This window comes from Phyllostomus hastatus, unplaced genomic scaffold (genome assembly GCF_019186645.2).
Source record: "Phyllostomus hastatus isolate PE091 unplaced genomic scaffold, TTU_PhHast_1.1 phas_scaffold_555, whole genome shotgun sequence".
NCBI classification, from domain to species: domain Eukaryota; kingdom Metazoa; phylum Chordata; class Mammalia; order Chiroptera; family Phyllostomidae; genus Phyllostomus; species Phyllostomus hastatus.
This window is the reverse complement of record NW_025334036.1, coordinates 5,297,279-5,320,025: the sequence shown is the minus strand read 5'-3', so window position 1 is coordinate 5,320,025 and position 22,747 is coordinate 5,297,279. Positions and strand designations below refer to the sequence as shown.

Genomic DNA, 22,747 nt, shown 5'->3' with positions numbered 1-22,747 from the left:
GAGGAGGTGGGCTTGTGGGTCCTCTCGTCATCAGTTAGAACGTGGTCCCCCAGCTCCTTCGATAAGATGTATTTATGCATGTGCTTCCAGTATAGATTTGTTCATAAAATCATTTCTAATCAATCACATACACATTACTGCACTAACATGTGCATTAGAAAACATGCAGCAAGTTAAGAATTTTGAGTGAAGAGAACAAGATGAAACAAATGATAATTTTCACTGTCTGCCTGATTTTCTCAGTTTCCCCTTGGGCACGGGGTTAGGGGCACGGATCCCTCCACCCCCCACACAGTCAACATCCACGCATGGTCTCTGACACCCCCAACACTTAACTAGTAATAGCCGACTGTTGACTGGAAGCTTTATCGATAGCATAAACAGTCAATTTAGACTTATTTTATATGTTGTATGTGTTTTATACTGTATTCTTACAGTAAGATAAGCTGGGAAATTAAGAAAGTAATAAGGAAGAGAAAATGCCCTTGCAGCATTTATGGAAAAGACCACGGAGAAGTGGCCCCGCACACTCAAACCCGTGCCGTTCGTTCAAGGGTCAGCTGTGATTTTACTCTACTGATAACTTAGGGCATACTGCACACTTAGGATTTAACACAAAAAGTGTCGTGTACATAGTCTTTTGGATAATTTTGAAAAATTGCGGTTAACTTCCCAGATCTAATTAGATTATTTCTATGCACACAAAAATTCTTAGGGGCCTAGTATTAAGGGCAGGAGGTAGACCATATCTGTTCTTCTATTTTCTTGGTCATTTCTGCTTGAAATTTAATATTATCATCATGCTACAGCTTCTAAGCAGAATTTTTTTTTAAAAAAACCAATGAATTGTTTGTATTGTGAGGTTTAGTTTAACGCACATGATATAGTCTGTGAACCCACTAACGCAGGCTTCTGCAAACTTAAGTGCCTTCCCGGAAGCTGAAAGCAGTGAGCTGGTGAGCGCCCCGGCCCCTCCCTCAGCGGGCCTCCTGGGCCGCAGCCGGTGCTGAACTCTCCGACGAGCAGAAAGCACCGAGGTCCAGTGCGGTGTGTCCTTCCTGCTCCGCCCCGGACAGCAGCAGAGAGGAGTGGGGAAGGTTGCTGGACCGCAGACGGGCTGGTTGGTGATCACTCATCACAGGGCATTGACTCAGACTGAGTGAGGGCGGCCTCGTCCGCCCCCGGATTAAACCCCAGACGGCTTCCTCTCTTTCTTATCCCTTAGGTCAGAATCAATCTGAAGAGAGGTTCTACTGCTCCCTCCCTGTGCCCAGTGGATCCTCTGGCCCCTCCCCCGAGGACTCCTTCCCCTCTCAGGGACCCCCTTCCCACCCGCGCTGCAGACCACTAGGCCAGAAAATAAGAAGAGATCCTCAGGAGGGAGCGAGGTTCGTGGGCAGCATCATTTCTCCGTGCCCCTCGTATCGGCAGGGGCAGCCTCGCTTCCTCCCCTGCGGTCAGCTTCGCCCTCTGCTGCGTGCGCACAGGTGCTCTCCCAGCGCTGGGCTGAAGTCCTTTTGCTGCTGAAGGGCGGAGGGTGGGGGCGGCCGGCGCGGAGGGCTGTACAATAAGCAACGGCTGATCTCTTCTGACATTTATCTCCGCCGGCGAGAGGAGCGGGAACAGCTCTCTCATGAAGATGAGTGTCACACTGGGGCTCTGCCGCTGGGCTTTCTCCCGAGGACCTCGGGAGAGGGACTGGGCGTCACGGAGGACATCAGGATCGCCACAGACCCGGGCCGCCTGGCGGCCGGGCTGCTCTGCCTGGTCAGATCCCGTTAAACGGGAATGAAATGACACACCCTTGTTAGGCGGAGCCTTCGTCATTGTGAGGTCCTCTGGTTGGCTCTCTATCCCAGCATGTGCTCATTTTGTGCACACACATGTGAAAAAATGACTTCCCAGCACGTTTTTAAGTAGAAATGGAAATAGATTGAGTTTATAACTATGTGTGTGTACTTTGCTCCTTGCTTCATTGAAGGCTTTATGATTACAAACGTGCAGGTCCTTCTGAAGATGAATGGCTCAGGGAATAGAAAAGCAAGGGGGTGGCCTTTAACTGTTGAGTGGCTGGACTCTCCAGCCTCCTCTCGGACCCAGGAGGGCTGACCTGGGATGTGACAAATCCACGAGCACCCTTGATGTCACCACGCTGCTTGTCCACCTGGGAGAACAGGTGAAGGAGAGAGAGTTCTTGGAACCAAACCTCTGCCATTCATTCATTAATGGTGTGACCCTGAGCAAATTGTTCCAGCCCCTCCCAGCCTCAGCCTCCGCCTCCACATCTGTAAAATGGGGATAATAATGTGGAGTGATTCTGAAAAGTAAATGAAATGAGATAAAGCACGTGGAAAGCTTCGAGCAGTGTCTGGGGCGCAGGAGGTGCTCACCACTGTCAGCCGTCGTGATTAACTGCAGCGACACCACACTGGCGTCAGATACCAAGGACATGAAGAATTACAGCGACGTGGGTCGTTTCCACTGGCTCTTATCTGGAGTACTCTATCCTTTATAGGCAGCCCTGATTTACGGAGACCAAAACTTCAAATTCTGACGATGAGTTCAGCCCGAAGTCCTCTGGTCCTTTTATCCATTCCTAAGAGCAAGGTGATATGATTAAAAAAAAAAAGCCTTGGTTTTGAAGTAAACGCCCACCTGGCATCGAATCCTGCTTCCTAAGTTGCCTGTTGTAAGGAGTTGCTCAAGAAGACACTTAACATCCATGAGCCTCAATTCCCCCGTCTGTAGAGGTGTGTAATAATACTTTCAAAGGAGGTCATTGGGGTTAGAAATAAAATATGAGAAGCTTTGAATTGTTGCTCCTGGGGTCTTAGGTCTGTTTAACTCTGCCAACTGGAACTGAACAGCTGCGGGGTTCCGGTCCTCTGCCAAGCATGAAGATGCAGAAAGGAGAAGCCATAATTCCTGCCACAAAGGGTTGGCAGTGAGGGTGAGACACAGTGTGAGAAGAATTATGTACAAAGGTGGCTATCAGGGAAGGCTTCCTGAAAGAGGAAAAAAAAATAAAGCCACCATTTGAATTCCTGATACTTCCCTCAGATCAGTAGGACCTGGACCCACAGAAGCTTGAGAGCTAAGAATTATGCCATTTTATTTCTCTCCCCATCTCACGGCACTGTTCCTCCCACCGGGGTCCAGGTGGGGTTTGAATGGTAGAAGGAGCCCGGTGATGGGGGTTTCACTCACGTCCTCGCTTCCTCCCCCCGTCTTGCTCTTTCTCGTGGCTGCTGTGGGAAGGCTGAGTTTGCTCCGGGTGAACGTGCCTGTGGTTTCAGCGTAGTTGCGATGGCACAGTGGGAAACCTAAACAGAAGCAAGGCTCATGCCAAACGAGACCACCCCCACCGGCCACCAGGGGCCTCGGTTAGTCTTAAGGAGAGCTGCGGACAGCCTCTTGTCGTTTGGAGGTCAGGAACTGGGCATGGTGAGGCCTGAGATGTGTGTATTTGCCTTTTCATTCACGGTTTTGTGTGTGTGTATGTGCCTTCCCATTCACGGTTTTTTGTGTGTGGTGTGTGTGTGTGTGTGAGGGACTCTCCCCCGCATTTTGATGGGTTGTCAGGACTCGGACTGTTTTGACGGCCTCGTCTCACCGCACTTGGCCCTTCCCTTGTGGAAAGGCGCCGCCGACTCCTGCAGCTCGGGGCGAGGAACGTCCGTTTGCGGCGGGGCCGCTGCGAGGGAGGTGGGAAAGAGGCCAGGAGGCAGGGCCCGTGCGGCCTGCGTGCTCTCTGAGCAAACGAACACCCGCCTCACGGAGCAGTTTCTCATAACCTGGGTTTTCAGCCGGGAGACACTGCAGAACTTTGGGGAAAGGAGACTCAGTTAGGGATCAAGGCTCAGGGGGCGTCTGCCCTGTCTGTCGTCCAGAGGAAACGGCCCCGGTAACGTGGTGCTGCATAGCTGGTGGGTACTCGGGCCTTGCGTGGTCAGGGGGCCCTCCTTTCCTTAGACTGACCAAGGCTCCCGGGTGCCATGTTGGGAGAAACTGAGGCAGGGGAAGTGTGTCAGGCCATAGCCCGTGGGACTCCCAACTTCTCTCACTCCCATTTCTAGTGTTACACATACACACACACACACACACACACACACACGCACGCACAAGAACCACAAGAAACAAGACCAGAGATTTCCTATTTCACCCTTTCTCGCTTGCTTGATTTTTCTCTTTTCTAGTTTTTTTCCCCCCTTTGGTGGAAGGGGGCATGAAGGCAGTAAAAAGGCAGAAAATAATGATCCGAGTTTTTTGTATTCTGCAAGCATGCCCAGAATAATTACCTGTTGTTTCCCTGTCCCCATCCTTTCACCCAAGAAAACCCCAAAGCACAACGGACAAGTACACCAACCACATAACTGCTGCAAGGTGAAACTGTGCATCTTCTGGCGTCTGGGCGCATTTTGCACTGTGCAGCGCGGCCTGGGCGATAGCATTTCTCAGGGAGGCCCGCACAGCTGTCTCAGCATCCACAGGCAAGGCCAGCGTGCGTCTGGCGGCACGTGAGGGGAAATACGGCTCCGAAATGCACTTCTGGGGGCCGTTTGCTTTGCTATTGTTCTCCGAAGGCTCAAAATTGGCTCTTCATCTTTGACAAAGGAAAACACGCGTTCTCAAGCTAGAAGAAGCCCGAACCGCATTTGGGGTGAGGAATGCCCTCCTTCGGGAGGAGAGGACTGTGTAGTGGAAAGAACAGAGGCTTTGCAGACCAGCAGATCCGGGCTCGAGCCCCCGAATTGACCCCTTGCTGGCTGTGGACAGCGGGCTGTGGCAGTGTTAGCAGAAAACGACACGTGTTCAGCCTGAGCTGGAGCGCAGTATTTCGTAGGGGCAGCGAGTACGGCGCTTGGCAGGTGGAAGGGAAGGGAAGAGCTGTGCTCCGTACAATCTGGGGAGAGGTCAGAGTGGGGGAAACCCAGATTCGGGTGAAAAGTGTGTGTCCACAGTGGAATCCCAGGAAAAACAGAGTGGGGAAAAGCAGAGTTCATGTTTTCCTCTATTTTGTGTCTCGGTGACTCCGTAACCCCCTTTTTGCTGACACCGCAAGGGCAGGGCCGCGGCAGGATGGCCACAGGCAGGGGGCCGGCGGACCAGCCCAGACATGGCTGGCTCGGCCCGTGGCCTGGCAGCGAGCTCCCTGCGCATCTCTCTGTTTCTGAGCTTCGCCCACTGAGTGTGCTGAGTGGCCGTTCTGCTGTCCTACGACATGAGAGATCTATGGCACCTAGCACCCTAAAGGGCTGGTTCCCGCAGGCCTCCCTCAGTCTCCTCTCTTCTCCTCTCTCCTTTAGGAATCATTATCGCGAGAGCGCAGCCGTCACGGGGGGAGCGTCTAGGAAGTGTTTTTATACCCTCACCTTTGCCGTCACCTTCCCGCACAACGAGGACGTCTGCTACCTGGCCTACCACTACCCCTACACCTACACCGCCCTCATGGTAACTCCCTCTTGCGGCACGGCCCCTGGCGGGGCGGCGGCGGGGGGCTGTCTGAGGTGGTTCTGGAAACCTTCAGGAGCCCCTGATCGCAGGGGGGCCGGGGGTTGTTGTCACTGATGCAGCGCCTTTAGATTCGTCCCATCTCGCTCCTGGGGAAGAGCCCGAGGCTGAGGCCGTGACCGGTGGCATTCTTAAAGTCCAGGTGGCACGCGGTGCCTCGCGTCGGCGGGTGCGGCGCGGGAGGCGGGGCGTTTTAGGGGCTGCATCTTCACGAAGCCCTCAAGCGAAAACCCGAAGCGGTGAGGTGGGAAGGTGGCTACCCCGTCAGAGCGGGGTAGAAAACAAGGGGCGAGCCGAGATGCCGGTGTGAAGGATGTGGACTCACTGTGAGGAGCGGAGCAGGACTCAGGAAGGGACACCTTGGAGAACCTGCCTGAGTCCGGGAGCAAGCAGCCGCTCAGCTTTCTGGGTGGTCCGCCTGGCCACGGGCGCCCAGCGCCAGGAGGGGGTCCAGGGCAGACCGGGCGAGCCCAGCGTAGAGCGCTGAACTGCTTGCTGCCCCGGGGTCTCCGGTCTTCCAACGAGGGGAGCGGAGGGGGGGTGGGGGGGCGGAGTGTGAGCCGGTCCAGCCCGAAGGCAGCGCCTGCCTCCTCGCAGGCCCGGCCGGAGGTCCACGAGGCCGGTTCGAGCAGACTGCTCAGACCGTGCCGTTCTCTGCCGTTTGAAGAAGCTGGCACTCTGTCCCTTTCCCCTAGCTATTTCACGGATATCCTGAGGATTAATGAGCTCAAGCCTCTTCTGTAGAGCACTTTCATCTCCTGTGTTAATGCAAAATGTTATTAGCATATTTATAATAATATGCGTATGTATGAGCACATATATCACTTTGCCTGAAGGACGAGCGTTTTCATTTTAAGTCGGCGATAAGGAGTTGGAACAGATAATAACCAAGAACATCTTTGCCTCCAAAAGGCAGGTTCAGGTACAACTGAACATTTTTTCCCCTCCACCGAGAAGGCGTATCTTAATCCACTTGGCCAACTGCTTCCTGAACAGGCGCCTGCCCTTCTCTCCATATGCTGTCTTGCCTGGAGAGAGGGTTTTGCTGTTTTCCAGATTGCAAGAGATGCACAACTAGTATTATTTGTGTACCACACTTGGAGATCTCAAGAAGTCAGTCCAAGAAGCGTGCATCCCAAGCGAGGCCGCGACGAGCCGTGTTTGTTATAAAACACGCTCGTTGCCTTTGGGGGTCCCGGGAGAGGTGATGTGCGTAATCCCCCTCAACAGCCTTTCCCGTCGTCGCCTCACCTGTGCGGCTCTGCCCGAGCGGGCCTCCTGCGGGGGGAGATGCCGTTCTCCTCGTGTGTTTGCCCTTTCCGCTGGGGGTGTGGTGCGTGGGTCCCGGAGACCGTTCTTGTCACTTGTTAGACCCTCTTACGCCCTGCTCTGATTCTCGGCGACAGTTAGAATAAAACTTGAGAATGCAGAGCAGTTTGGGAAATGGTCTAATTCATGCCTGTCATTTCCAGAGGCAAAACACCAGGCCTAGAAATCCCCCGTCCAGCCAGTGGCCGAGCAGGGAGCAGAGCACTGGCCTCTGTGCCCCTCCTGTTTCCTTAGAGGGATGTAGAGACGTTTAGAAGTCGTCGTCGTGCTCTGGGATCAGACCCGTGCGGCGTCCCTGCTCGCTGTGACAGAGAACAGCTGCTGCGGTGCAGCCCACTTTCCAGGCGCAGGTGGTCACCGAGCCGCGTGATCGTGTAACCTCTGCTGGTTCAGTTCGCCGCTGCCTGGCGTTCTTCTGTAACGCCGAGCACCATGGATGTGGTGCATCCGGATGGTGAGGTTCATCCGGATGGTGTGGTTCATCTAGATAGCGAGGTTCACCCGGATGGCGTGGTTTCAGAAACATGGACTCATTCTTCCCCCAGGATGCTCTGACTTTCCTAGGTGCCTACAAGCTGATTCACAGTCTGAAACACCTTCAGCCAGGCCTTGACTGCATCTGGCTTCTTATTCCGAATTTCAGATTTTGAATCAGTTCATAGGCACTCAGCAAGAACCCCTCCTGGGAATAGACTGGGACCATGTTTGGGGGAAAGCACTGTCCAGCTAAACTGTATCCAGAGCACTTAGTGTTATAGGTAAAATTCATGATTACTTGAGCTCAACCGTCAGAGATTAGAGAGTCACATAATTTGATGACTGCATGTACCTCTACAAGTGAACTCGAGGTGTAGTAGCTATTGTCTGTCATAGCTTGTATCCCTGAGGTCCACTTAGCTTTGTGGGCTTGTCAGAGCAGACAGAGCACAGGGTCTAAAGTTCACGGTCAACAAATAGCTTAGGATCCTTGGGGGGGTAATGCCATCTTGATGGGGGATAAAAGCAGAAGAAAAGAGGACTCCTCTTCCCCTCGTCAGATGGCCTCTGTGAGGAGAGAGCACCCTTTGTTCGTGGATGCTTCTTGGGTTCTTACTTAGCCTGTGGACTGAGAATCTCTTCCCACTTGGGAAGTGTGAGGAGAGTTAACGAGAAAGAGCCAGGGAGAGAGATACCTTTCCATTTCTCCTAAACGAATAGTACAGGATAAGAAAGACAATTTGTTACTTGAAAGAGAAGAATGCACATACTCAGTTCCAGGTTTTGCCTTTCCAGTAACGCGTGGTCTTGTCCTCCCTGGGTGTGGAACAGTAATGGACTCGGTCTGTGACTTCTCTTCAAAACCCCTCCTCCCGTCACGGGCAGGAGGACTACATTCTGTAATGCACACTAGTCCTTTTTATTTTTGGACATGTCCTAAGGAGAAACAGTTTTTCTCCCAGCAGATCAGTGATAGATTAAATGTGAATGATGCCCCAAGGGCAGAATTAGCTGTATGATGCTCAGGGGTTATGCAGAGGGGTAGAAACTACATTTCTATGTGGAATTCGCAATTTGTAAACCTCTTGGAATATGGATTATGTCTAATAAGGACAGACGTTTTTATAGCAGAGGGGACATGTGTGTTGGATGTTTTTCAACATGAATATAATTTGGCAACTTAAAAAATTTTTTATTATTCTCTTATAACAAGAGAATTAGTATTTGGTTCTTTCAAATTGATATCTTCCAGATGCTTGCCAGGAACTCTGTCGGATAATTATCCAAATTAGAGTATTAAAGCTAAAAGAAAGAAATAGAATGTTATTGTAATTATGAAGCAAGCAAAAGGAGTTCTATTGTAGTCATCCATATCAAGCCATCAATAATTGCAATAATTCTCAAAGTGCTGTTAGCTATACTTGTTAAAGTATTTGGATTATGTTATGGATTGCCCCATAGGAAGCCTATAGTATTGGTTGAAAATAGGAACCCGGAAGGATTTCTGATGGACATTTTAGGGGTAAGAAAATGGGATCTCACAGCGAACTTACAACTGTGTGGGGCGGCAACAGACGAGGAAAGTGATCCCAAGTAGAATCCATATGTTGGGAGAGCCTCAGGCTCTTCAAGGGTAGGGTAGGGTTTTTCACGGGGCATCTCTCCCCGCTGTGGTGGATGCTGCCACCATGAACTGTCCTTAGAGATGAACTGCAGTGTGTTGTAGGCAGGGAAGGGGAGCGAGGGAGAGGGACACGGGGAGAGAAGGGAGAATTAGAATGCCTTGTGCGCAGCCTCTTTCAAAGGGCTCAGCGTAAAATAAAGAGCTCAAAAATGTGCCAGATGGGAAAAGTTGACATACATGAGGTAGATCAGAGATGCAACGAGCAAGTCATCAATCAGTGCTGCCGGGTGATCGATAGACAGAGACCTGTCCTTGTGCAGGCTGGGACAAAGGACAGGCGCCAGTCCAGGGCCCCGATGTCCAGGAGGTGAGCAGAAAGGCCACTCCGAAGGAGCGGAGACCCGTGTGAGTGGTGACGCCCTTGACGCCGAGGACCGCTGCACTCCAGGGTCTTGAGCACACACGAGGAACAGGTGCTGGAGCCGGACAGGCCGGGTTTGAGCCTGAGCTCTTGCCGCGCGGCCCTGGGCAAGCTGTTTGCCCTCTCAGAGCCTCGGTTTTCTCGTCCGTACACTCAGAAACGCACAAGCAGTGACCGCCCGGGTTGTCAGGGAAGTTAGACAGTGATGCCCGGGAAGTGTAGCTAAGGGTCTGCCTCCCCTAAGTCAGACTGGATGGTGACAGTGAGACCATGCTTATTCCCTTTTTTATGGTGACGTGATTGTTCTGTATGCTGGGCTGATGGGAAGATACCCATTCCATAACTTACAGTAACATTAAAGTTAGGCAAAAGATCCAAATCAAGGACCAAAAAGAAATAAATATAAATGCTACTGATGGTAGTGAAAAAAATCCAAATAACCAAAAAGAAATAAATACAGTGGTTAGTGATAGTTGTCTTAAGGTAGCCGATGATAATCATTTTTTCTTTACTCTCTTTTCCAAATCATCAGCAATGTAACTTCATTTATTTTTAATGGAAAAAGGATATTAAAATCATCTTTTCTTTCTAATCGGCAAATCCGAGAGTAGACACCTAGAGACTAATTATTTCTCTTCTTTTTTTTTTAAGATTTTATTTATTTATTTTTAGAGAGGAGAAGAGAGGGAGAAAGGGAGAGAAACATCAATGTGTGGGTGCCTCTTGCACGCCCCCTACTGGGGACCTGGCCCACAACCCAGGCATGTGCCCAGCCTGGGAATCTGCACCAGCGACCCTTTGGTTTGCTGGGTTCGCAGGCTGGCGCTCAGTCCACTGAGCCACACCAGCAAGGGCTGTTTCTCTTACTTGAAAGTGAGTCTGTTTAATGTAGGGGGAGTGGTGCTGGGAGAGGGGCAGTTTTAGGAAGCCCGTCAGAACCCGTGGACAGCGCGTTCTGTTGCCTTTGTTTGCTTTGAAGATGTCATTTGTTCTTCTGTGACAAGAAGCCTCCGATTCTCAGATGGGTGGATTTAAGCGACAACTGAGAACTAGGCTGCACACAAGTGGAACAGGCCACCCTCTCAGGGGCGAGCTTTCTCCTGAATTAGGGGGGCAGCGAGTACAGCAGATTGGGGGGTAACAATAAGGAACGATTTCTGAGTGCGTAGTACTTCCCGCTGTCGGCAGCCCCCAGCGGGGTGAGCCGCTGAGGCTGGGCAGAGTCTCCGATGGAAGTTTTAAGGGAGTAGCTGATCAAGGAGAGAGGCAAAGACTCCTGCGGAGAGCCACCAAGGAGGCCGGGGGCGAACTCGTCAGCCAGGCGTCTTCCGTGGAGAGGTAGAATTTTCTCTTACAAAGGTGACCTCTCGGGGGGCTTCCGCAATCGCCGTGAATCGATTCCCATTTTTACAAAGAAACCCACCGCGGTGGCTTCCGCCGCGCAGTCCTAACGGCTGGTTGTTGGCACGGGCACCCTGGCAGGCACCCCACTTCTCCCATCAGCGACCCCGACAATGTCTAATTAGACGCGGCCTCACTGCGCCCGAGACGGCAGCAGCCGCTGAAAAATAATTTTCAGGAGAACAATGCAAAGCCATTTGGTGAGAGGAAATTCAGCCGAAGTTTGTAATTGGTTTTCTTCTGGAAGTCATCTGTACGCTGAGCCAGAATAAGGCCGGAAGAGCGGAGGTGGCCTGGGACGGAGCCTTCACTGAGGGGTGCAGGGAGAGCTGCGTGAACCGTATAATACAGAAAAGGAGCTTACGCTGAAAGGTGTTCGGCGTTGATTAAGTTGTAATAAAACAATATTATTGTTTTTTAACTTACTGATTTTTTAGAGAGGTGGAGGAGGAGGAGGAAGAAATGTCGATTTGTTGTTCCACTCATTTATGCAGTCACTGGTTGCTTCCTGCGTGTGCTCTGATTTGGGATCGAACCCACAACCGTGGCGTATTGGTGCAATGCTCTGACCAACCGAGCTACCCAGCCAGGGCCACGTGGTAATATCATTAATCATTAAAATGTATTGTGATAATAATTAACAGAGAATTCATAGGAGAAGAAAACTTTCAAACCTTGCTTCCTCCTGCTTTTGCCGCTAGGGAGCTCGCTGAGGTGATGCTGTCCGGAAGGACAACATGCGTGGGCTTTTTTTTTTTTTTTTTTGACTTTTTTCTCTCTTTCTCCAAGAAGTGTGCTTGATGACTTCTGTAGGCAAACCTGTCTTTAGACCTGCTCCCTGTCTCTGATTTATAAAATCTAGATTTAATTTTTCTTTTTTAAGATTTGGTATCAGACACCAAGGAACTGTGGCCTCTTTGTAACTTGGTCACATCACGGAATGATGGTCATCGCTGTCCTTGAGCATGCTCCCTCCCTCTCCCCCACCGCCCCTTTTGGAAGGGCCCTCGTAGCCATAATAAAATGTGCAACAGATAGCTTTGGCTTCAAAAAACCAACACACACAAAAAACATAAGAACAATTCCGCAGAGACGGTGTTTCCTGAAGCTTATTCTGCAGCTCTCCAGCGTCCTACGATCTCGAGAGCGAAAGGGTTGGACGGGCACATCAGTTCCTGAAGCACTCGCTGTTCGTAGTACCGCATGCTGCTCCTTCTTCTGAGAGTGTGTAACGCACATTAAAGAATCGGCGTGTTAAAGAATCTGAAAATCTCTGCAGCCGTTTTCCTTCGTTTTCCTTCTCTCTGCCTCACCCTCGTCCTGGTGCTTTGGCTGTGAGCGGCCCGCCCCTCTACCGCTCTGGCCACTTGGTAACGTCCTGCAGAGCGCGTTTTGGGGAAGCCTTCGAGAGTATTGCTTTTCTAGTTTCGGGAGCCCGCAATCTGATTGACAGTGATCATGAGGCCTGGTTTTAATAACAAACAATGTGGGGAGCAGTTTCCACCAAGAATTTTATGACAGCAGTTGGATCAGAGAGTATCATTTGAATCCTGGACTATGTTCATTCTCTTAACTAAGATGCTATTTTTTTTTTTTTTTTTTTTTTTTACGAAGATGGCTGACACTGGGATGGGGACACTTTTATTGTCCTGTGCCGTCTCTCCGGGGATACCAGATGTCCACTTCTGTCAAAACTTTAATTACACTGATTTAAAACTGATTTTCTCTTTAATACGTGAATTTCTTCAGTGACCTTCTTCTGGGAGGATGTTTTTCTATTTCCTAATTTTTTTTTACTTTTTGCTGATTTTAAGACTATTTTTACTTGTCTAACTTCATTTGTTATCAGAAAATGTGGTTTGTACAATTTCTGATTTTTTTTTGAAAATTTATTGAACTTTTATGGCCCTGTATATGATTACTTTTTGTTACAGTTCCATGAACGCTGGGGGGGAAAAAGGATGTTTTCTATAAAGAAAAAGTTTGACATATATCTATAAAAACAATATTGTTCAAATACAGGATATCATTATTTTTGTGCAGTTGATTTATTTAAGACTGAGGTACTGTCTTAAAGTCTCCCACTCCTAGTATACTTTCCCTCTTCTGCCGTCTTTGCATTGCATATTTCAATCCTGTGTTATTTGATTCTTAAGATTTATGAGTTTTATATGTTCATTGTGAATTGTGCCCTTTGTCAAAATAAGATTTTTAAATCCCATTTAATGCACTTGTTCTTGAATATGACTTTGTCATATATTACTGTTGCCATGCCTGCTTTAATTTATGTTTGCTTATCCTTTCTGTTTCAGCATTTCTCTCTTAAAACATTTTAGTAGAGGCAAGCAAAGTGAAGAGATAATTCAGGCATGTTTTTATATACAGCATGTTTTTTTCTCTCCTCTCTTTAAAAGCATCTCTTATATGCAAGATGTGCTGAGATTTATAAAAACTAATCTGGAAAATCTTGTAATTTCATAGGGCTGTTTACCCTACTTGTACTCACAACGATGTTTGGTGTTCCTTCTGTCGTGATGATTGTCTGCTGTCTCCCATGCTGCTTTGCTTGTTTCCTTCCCTCCCTCTCTCTCTTCTGCGAAGTGGCCCAACCGTATATCCTTTGATTTTTATTTTTCCCTTAAGTGTTTATAATTCCACTAGTGCTTCCCTTTGGTTCCTAAAAAAAATTTGAATCTGTATTTCTCTATCAATAGTGACAGTTAAAATCGAGGGTTTCGTATGTGATGGGCATTTTTCACATATAAGATATGGCTAAATGATAGCAGCCACTCAGTGCGGTGGGTAATGGTGTTTTTATATACATTTTAAAGATGAGAAAATTGAGTCACAGAGAGGTTAACTACGGCATTTACATAATTTTTCCAGAACCTGCAGCCAAAATTGGAACTCAGGCAGTTTGCGTCCAGAGCCGGCTTGGTTAGCCATCTTGCTATGTATGCGTGCCCTACCTTGCCATTTGCAAGAATCAAATAACATTACTCTGTCCATGACTGTAAGTTGAAAAAGTTAATATTTTGTTTTACTTTATTTCTTCTTCACACACTTTTAAATTTCGCTGTAGCACCAGATCATGGCATTAAAGTTTGATAGTATGTACTTTCTCCCTACAAAGTACTTTTTAATGTTTGTCTAGTGTAGTAACATATTTTCAGTAGGCATTTAGGCTTAAACCAGTTGAACTGGACTTTCCTTTCATAGCGCTCTTGTGTTTGATTCTGGACAGCTGAATGATGTGTCTCCAAGCTCTTGTTCTCGGTAGTGGTCAGGCCGAACATTTCTGAGTTCTTGTGTGTCTGAGCGTGGAGGCTACCTGTGTGAGCAAAAATGTGGTGGCTGATGAGAGGTTTACTGGACCGAAACCCTTTCTTCTTTGGAGCCCTGAGCAGTCCTTCATTTCCTCTGGCATCCACGTGGTGTTGCCGAGCAAGTGTGAAGGCCCAAGAGTGATGTTTTGTGTGTGCGTACATGTACATACGTAAGTTTATACAAGTGCGCACACACACGTAATCACTTTTAAAAATAACCTCAGTTGTGGGGTGCAGCCCCCATTCTGCTGCTCTAGGAGAAGCAGCGGTGTTGGGTTCCGACGGCCAATCAGACATGCAGAACCAGGCTCTACCCTGAACACGTTCACGGATCCCTGAGAAAGGACGCAGGCCAGGCAGTAACACTGTGTGCACGGAAAGGGCTCGGCGGAGATCTCTGGGCTCCTGGCTCTCTCCACCGGGCGTGTGTGCGGTCACGGGAGAGGAGGCTGAGCTCCGGCGATCGGAAGGCCGTCAGACAGTGAGCCGGCCACCGTGTCTGCGCAGGGGTGTGGCCTCCCCATCTCCCACGCAGGTGCACCTCAACAGTCCTCGGTGCCCATCACTCAGGCAGTCACAAGAATAAAGTACAAAGGTTTGGTCGGATACGTGGACCTCAGCTGAATTCTCATCTTGAATCTGGGAAAGGTGCTCCGTCCAATTTCTTAGCATTGTGCCTTCCAGAAATGTCCCCAGAACACTCTGTTTCTAAGAGACTTGAGTTTATTGCTTACCTTGGTGGGGCAGGCAGATAGTGGGCCCCGAAGATGTTCACGTCCTAGTCCCCGGAACCTGTGGGGTGTTACTTTACGTGGCACAAGGGACTTTGAAGCTGTGATTAAGTAAAGGGCCTTGAGATGGAGCAACTCTCCTGGATTATTGTATCGGGTTCAATGTAATCTCGGGGGTCCTTGTAAGTGGACGAATGAGACAGAAGGGTTAGGGTCAGACAGCAGATGTGGCAATGATGTGAGTGCTGGCTTTTGTAAAATAAAGATTTCATTTTTAATTTATTTTTTGGAGAGAGGGAAAGAGAGGGAGAAAGAGAGGGAGAGAAACATCAATGTGTGGTTGCCTCTCGAGCACCCCCAACTGGGGAACCTGGCCCACCACTCAGGCATGTGCCCTGACTGGGAATTGACCTGTACCCTTTGGTTCACAGGCCTACGCTCAGTCCACTGAGCCACACCAGCCAAGGCTTAATGCTGGCTTTTAAGGTGAGCAAAAGCGACATATAGTAAGGAATGCAGGCGATCTCTGGAAGCCGGAAAAGGCCAGGAGATGGAGCATTTCTGGAGCTACCACAGGAGTGTAGTCATAGACTTCTTAACACCTGGATGTTTGCCCAGGAAGACCCACCGTGGACTTCGGATCTCCTGTACTGCAGGGCAGTGAATCTGGGTGGCCTCCATCCACTGCGTTTGTGGAAACGTCCTACAGTGGTGAGAGGAAGCTCTTGTACTGGGCAAGGGAGAACATGGCAGGGTCTTGGTAGTGTCTCACAGGGGGAGGGGCAGAGCTGGGACGTTTGTTAAGGCTTCGGAGTCTTGTTGGAAGGCAGGTATTTTAATGTGGGGGCTTGGTTAGCATTGGGTAAAGACAGGACATAAGGGTTTAAGATTGGTGGGCGCCATCGGGCAAGAAATTTGAGGAGACGGGTTCAAAGGGTCTTGGTTTAAAGAGTCATTGTTCTTTTCATTGAAGGTTTGAGATGTTCCTGGAATGAACAACGCACTTACTTGCAGTTGCTATTTTTCTGGGGAAGGGTTTTCTCAAGCAGTGAAGGGTGTTGCTGCAGACAGGGGATAGTAACGCCGTGTTAATGCAAGCAGCAGGCTGAGTCGGGGAGCAGACTTGGAGTCTCGGTTGCGAGGAGGCCGTGACTCATGGTGAAAGTTTCTGGTGTCCCTCGGGCTAAAGAAAAGGTCACAGAACTGTCTGACGACCTCTTCCTCAGTGGGGGGATGCTTCTTCCTTGCGATTACTTCAGTCAAGCAGGTTTTTGTCTGTATCTACCTCAATCCTAGACTTTCAGTTAGTTGAAATTCCTTTTCCAGTTTCTCGATGTACCGGTTCTCTATTGCTGCCGTAAGAACTTACTACAGACATGGCGGCTTAAACCGTGGTTTTCCTTGGAGCTGTTCAGATTAGAAGGGTTTTCAGGCTGCAGGGGCCGCATTTATTTGAGAGGTACTTGGAGGAGAATCCGTTTCCTCGCCTTCTCCAGCTTTTCCAGGACCACACCTTTATTAGCCTTTGACCCCTGCGTCTGTCTGCAAAGCCAGCAATGGCAGGCCGAGTCCTACTCCCGCTGCTTCCTCTCCGGCCCTCTGCGGCCGGGGAAAGTTCTCTGCTTTTACGCGTGTGTGGTTAGGTTGGCTCCAGGTGGACGGTGCAGGCTCATCTCCCTGTTCCAGGCAGACCTTCACCTGCAGCATGTCTGCCAGTCCCTCGTGCCGGGCAAGGGGACATGGTTACAGGTTGCGGTGTGGTCCGACAAGCCATTATTCCACCTGCGCTTTCTGCGGCACAGACTTTTCACATGTGAGCACGTCCTCTACCTTTTGAGGGCACTACTCCCCTTCCATAGTGTATTGTATGACTATTTTATCAGTGGTTTTGCAGAATTGTGTTTCCGTTTATCTAGCCGGCTTACTTGCCAAAAGCAAGGTGGGCAGCTTCTCCTTGGCCCTGTGGACGGACACCTGCTTGACCGCGGTGGAAACTTTCAGTCTTGAACTTGAAGGCTGAGTTTTTGTGTGCCGACGCCCTCGTGCCCGGGAGCGGCAGCGTCCCCGATGGCTGAGGTCACGGTGTCCCTGTCACCAGGGCTTGTCGCGTGGGAGGAAGTCCCCGCACCTCCTCAGGACGGATCCCCGTGTGGAGGTCAGCGAAACTGTCTTCAGAGATCTCAGAGATTGTTGGCCGAGAGTGTTCGTTTCCATGGCAGGGAGGAGGAGGAGGAGGAGGCCGAGGCCGTTGCTACCAGCTGGTGGTGGTTCTCTTTGCTTGGCACCCCGCCCCCCAGCCGAGTTGTCCTCTGTTCTCCTGCAGTGTGCTCGCCACCCGCCGGACACCGCTGGGCTCTGGAGGGCGGGCTGTGTGCCGCAGGAGCGCTCGGGCCCGTGGACCCCGGCGCTCTGGGGGCGCTCCCTCTTCGTGGCAGCCACGCTCGTCCTCTGCCACAGCGACGGGGCGGTGCTGCGTGCCCCGTCCTCTCGCTTAGAGAGCCCGTCGAACGCGGGCACTTTATCATTTTATTCTGCAGACGTGGGCGAGGACGATGCACTCCTGTCTTCCCGCCTCCCTGACCCTCCCCGGGGTGGTGGAGATCGCCTCCCTTTCGGTGGCTTCACGCCCAGCCAGCATCGGGCAGATCAGGCTAACACAGTCACTTGTGAACTCCGACGGGGTGCCCAGCGTTTGGCGTCTCTGGGCCACTGGAAGAAGCAGCGTTGTCTTGGGTCACACGTTAAAAAACATTGCAACACGTAACCACACACAAAAAATCTCAGAATGTTTTAATAAATTTATGATTTTGTGCTGGGCTGTGCTCATAGCCATCCTGGTTGGACACCCCTGCGAGGGGTCACACAAATGTGCGCTTTGTTGCTGTTCTCTGTTATTGTTGCTGTTGTCAGGAATACAAGTCGTATGCACTTCTGTTTTGTTTCTGCTCCAGACTCACCTTGACATCCTGGAAAAAAGTGTCAACCCCAACAAGGTGTACTTCCGGCAGGAGGTTCTGTGCCAGACGCTGGGGGGGAATCCGTGTCCGCTGGTGACCATCACAGCCGTGCCCGAGTCCGCCAGCGAGGACCACCTAGAGCAGTTCCGTGAGTAAAGCGAGTGCCCTCCTCTGTGACGGTGTGGTGGGTGGGACGGGACGTCTCGGCTGGAGTCTTGGACACACTGTCTCCCTTTGAGATCAGAAGCCCCATACAGGGTTGGGGGCTGGTCCACTCTTCTTGGCACGACACAAGGGATGCGTCCTAATGTCACCCTGTTGTTGGGGGGAGAAAGAATGAGCCGCAGACTGCCAGGGAGACGAGGTAGCTGGTGGGCATCGGATGGCAGGTGGCATCTCTGGTTCAGAGACCTCTTGGTGTCCCTCCTCTGTGAATCCAAGGAGACTGGCTGCTGCTTGCTCTGTAAGATCAGTGGTTACAAACACACACTCTCATGAATCAGTACGGTTTTCTCTCTCAAACATGTGCTAGTGTGTCAGCGGTTGGTTCATCTCAAGCGGTATCCTGGGCAGAGCGGAGGGGCCCTTTCAGTGGTCAGGTGAATGCTTTTTGTTTTCTCTGCGACGCGGTAGCTATGTGAGTGGCAGTCGTGGGGCTGGGTCGGAGGAAGCCCGGGCTCCACCCTAGGAGAAAGGACGAACGGGGACCGTCTCCCTGGGTACAGCCTCCAGGTCCCGTGCCTGGGAGGGCCTGGCCCTTCGTCTGATGCTCTTCCGTCACCGCCTTGACGTTCTCGAAACAGTTCGGAACAGCGGGCCCTGCATTTGTGCAGCTGGCCCTGGGCCTCAGCGAAGCTCAAAGAGCTAAAGGGTGTCGCACCCTCCCCACACTACTGCTCTGATTCCTGGTCACGCAAGAAGAGTTCCCATCTGTTTGCCGGAACACTGGAAATGTCATTTGTGTGGCTTGTGAGGACGGTGGGTCGTCGTCCTTAGAATAGGTGATCAGTCCCCCATGTGGGCCGTCCTGGTCTGTGCCCTGACATTGTTAGAAGCTGGCTTCATTGTTAAAGCAACTCACACCGCACTGGCCACCAGTAAATGTGTTACTCCTTCCTGCTCACAGTGGATTTTATTTTCCTTTTCTAACCCACCGAAGGTGTTTTCATGGCAGATGTTTCAGACACAGTGGCAGGAGGGAGTGGGGAGAGCACGTTTAGACCCTCTGGTTCCAGCATGGAGCTGAGAAGGCGTAGCCTGGGCTGCGGAGCTGGGGATGCACTCTCCGACGGGCTACAGGGTAAATAAAGCCTTGCTTGGCAGGTTGCAATATATACACAAACATAGGCCATTGCTGTATGTCTAAAAGGAAAAAGAAAACCCCACACAGTACACACCTCCCATCCTAAATGCAATGAACTATGCCTATAAATCAGAAATAAAACTATTTAACTTCCTCTGAACCACAAAATGTCATGTACTGATTTAGGATAGCAACTGAGCCAGCAGCTCCCGATGGGCCCCCCTGAAGGTGGAGTTCGGCTGCCCCACTCCGCCCCCCAGGGGCCTGGGTCGGCTTCAGGCTGGGGTTGTGGGTACCTGTGACTGGGCCGGTTTCTGGTTCCGCGGCCGCCGCTCCCCCCTCATAAGGAGGTACTGTGCCCTGGAAGACTCGCTTTCCACCACGTGGTGGGGGGACTGCTTCCGTTTCATTTCAGAAACCCGAGAAATGAGAATGTGGCTGTGGTCCCAGGCCTGGAGATGGTTGAGGATGGTTTATTGATTGCCTTGAGTCCTTCTCAGGGCCTGGGCTCCAGAGAGTCTCCTAAAGGCGTTCGTTTGGTTTGATTTGTTTTTCCAAAAATATTTTATGAAATAGATAACCTTACTTTCTTACCACGTCCTCTCTGTGGTTCAGTGGCAGCCAGGGTTGCCGGGTGTCCACGTGACTGCGGTTCGGAGTGCTGAGTGTGGGCCCCTGCCCACCAGGCCCCTACCTCACGCCCCTTGAGGTCTGAGCCCTCAGAGCGAAACAGCTGGCAGATCTCCAAGGAAAAAGCCACCCTCTGCCCTTTCCGGTGAGACGGTGGACCGGGAGGTGCTGCGAGGAACTGGCACTGAAGCCATCGTGGCAGACACAAGCCCCCGGGGGGAACTTGACGGCAAAAGGAGAAGGAAAAACAGCTTGTTCTGACTTCGGAGAGCGTCAGCGGACGGTGCACTGGGGCAAGTCCAGGCCTGCAGGGCAGCCCGGGACGTTAGGGGCTGCGGAGCGGAGAGTGGGTGCGGGAGAGTGGGCCGACGCTCCCGCGGGCTGGAGCAGGAGGCGTCAGAGTGGGGCTGGCAGCCAGATCAATCCAGGACATTGTATCTAGTGCTCGCTGAGACCAGACTGCACTGTCGGTGGAGTTCCTAGTGCTCCCTGAGACCAGAGTGCACTGTTCTTGGAGTTCCTAGTGCTCCCTGAGACCAGCCTGCACTGTCCGCGGAGTCCGCGGAGTTCCTAGTGCTCCCTGAGACCAGACTGCACTGTCGGTGGAGTTCCTAGTGCTCCCTGAGACCAGAGTGCACTGTTCTTGGAGTCCGTGGGGTTTCTAGTGCTCCCTGAGACCAGCCTGCACTGTGTGTGGAGTCCGCGGAGTTCCTAGTGCTCCCTGAGACCAGACTGCACTGTCTGTGCAGCTACTCAGCCTGGCTGAATCCCCGCACACACTGCGTCATCAGGGGCTCTGATTCGCAGACCCGTGGAGTGTGCACCTTCCTAGCAGAGGCCTGACGAGTCCTGTTTTCTTCAGCGTGTGAACTTGGGGATGGTGTGTGCGTTCTCTGGTGTTTGGATGTGAACCGAGAGAAGACGCCACATTTAAGGGGAGCTAGAGAGCAAGTCGGAGTGTCAGGAAGGTCCTGGGGGCGGGGTCACTGTTCACTCCACCCCTGGGGGACCTGGTGGAGAAACCCGGAGAGGGGAGTGCGTCCACCTTTTCCAAGGTTCAGCCCTTCCCGGAACCACACCTGCTCTCCGATGCTTGCTGTGGCCGCCGTGGCACTTCCCGTCCTTGTCATGACTCCAATTTGCCAATGCAAAGGGAAGGCTCCCTGAAGGTCAGCAGGCAGCTGGGGCCACAGGGGTGGTCAGCGGGTGCTCAGGGAGGACCCCGCAGTGGTTTCGGGATGTCTCTCCCCCAAGCTCAGCCACCACTGGGGTGTCCCCCAGAAATGCACATGATCAAAACAGGCTGCCTATTAAAGGCCCCCATTATTTTGTGAATGTCCCCCTTTTCTCTGCATTTCCCCCAACCAGCCTCGCCTTCTAAATGACCATTTCAGCCCAGAGAGGAAGTTGGGCCTCTTTTTATTTTGGGGAAAATGCACTCTGCATCTTGGGTGCTTCATTTTTCTCAGCAGCCTTATTGCTAAATGCTCCCTTTTTTGGACCCTTATGTCTTCAGACCCCATAGCTGTCTTGTCTCAGCTGTCCTCGGGCGCTGAGAGGAGGACCTCATTTGTGGGACTCTCCTGGGGGACAATGTCGTTTTCTTACTAGAAACCCTCATTCGCCAAGTATGGTGTCACCGACTCACTGGAGAGAAGCTGAGAAACAACAGGGGTGGTGGGGGTGGGGGGTGGCTCTCTGGTGTTTGGTGTGAAAAACTCCTCCCTCCAGCCTGTGGAGATTGTCACCCTCAGGAGGAGGCTTAGAGGAGGCGAGGGGGTCCCCCTCCCCTGCCTGGTCTCCGGGGTCCATGCACTGTTCTCTCCAGGGGGCGGAGGAGGGGGGAGCCACAGGCAGCATTTGCAGTTGTTAAAGAGTGCCTCTCTCCTTTGCCTTTTCTTAAAGATATTCTTACAAAAGCAGTGTTCTATTCAGCCTGCCATTATGCTAAAAGCTTTTCCTTGCAAGACAATAGCTGTTCTCAGAAAAAAGATTTACGCGGGGTCCCGAGGGTGTAATGAGCCACCACACAGCACCTGCCTGGGGTTGGGAGTTGTAACTGGTAAGTGGTTTCAAATCCGAACAGAGTGGAAAAACACACAGTTACAGAATTCGCCTTTTGGCTTCTTTGCAAATCATTCCCCATCCTTTCTGGTCCTGGTCTCTCTCTGAGCCACCTGATCAGGTATGAGGAGCAGAGCTTTTCCTCCGAGCCGTCTGGGGGTGGCGGTGGTGGTGCTTCAAGGAAAACAAGCGCGAGCCAGGACTGGAGGTCTCTGGGTTTTTTTGCCCCACCCCCCGCCGGCGCTCTTGTCTCCTGGTTAAATTATCCTTTTTTTTTTTTTTCTGTAAAGCACCGCTTCTGACAAATATTGTAACTGAAAGAAAAAAAAAAAGAACGACAGGAGCATAGAGACGTCTCTCGGTGGAAATGTTCAGTAAAAGGGTCTGAAATTACAGAAACTGAACTGTGCCCCGTCTCGCCTTGGGATTCCCCTCTGGTAGGCACGGAGGGTAGGAACCACAGTAGATATTAGGAATACAAAGATAAATATCATTTAATCCTTGTCACTTACAATCTGCAGGGAGCGCGAGTGCGAAATTCACGATAACGGGTCATTAGAATACAGCACGTTAGGCCCAAACGGCGGGCAGACGAAGACCAGTTGGGAGCACAGGGATGAGAGCGTTTTTAAAAGGAATACTTTATCTTTAGAGAGAGGGGAGGGACACAGAGAGGGAGAGAGACACTGAGGTGAGAGAGAAATACCCACCAGTTGCCTCCTGCAAGCGCCCCAACCAGGGACCAAACATGCAACCAGGCACGTGCTGTGACCAGGAATCGAACAGGCGACCTTTCACTCTGTGGGCTGATGCCCGACCCTCGGAGCCACACTGGTCAGGGCAGACTGAGAGCCTTTGAATCAAAGGACGTGTCCCTTAAGGGTGAGCTGTACCAGTCTCATGGTGGTCCTGTATTGACACTGCTTCTCTTTTAAGAAATCTCAGTCCCAAACCCAAAAACCAGCTGGAGAGT

At 51.2% G+C, this 22,747-nt stretch overlaps 1 protein-coding gene across 2 annotated transcripts in view; it reads left to right on the top strand.

Moving 5' to 3' along the window:
- The window catches only part of AGBL1 (AGBL carboxypeptidase 1), a 479,354-nt gene that overhangs the window by 110,247 nt on the left and 346,360 nt on the right, over positions 1–22,747 (top strand). For both annotated transcript variants that reach the window (XM_045825119.1, XM_045825117.1), the window contains exons 16-17: positions 5,307–5,451; positions 17,772–17,925. In XM_045825119.1, coding sequence (XP_045681075.1) covers positions 5,307–5,451; positions 17,772–17,925 — 299 coding nt within the window. The remainder of the gene's footprint in view (positions 1–5,306; positions 5,452–17,771; positions 17,926–22,747) is intronic.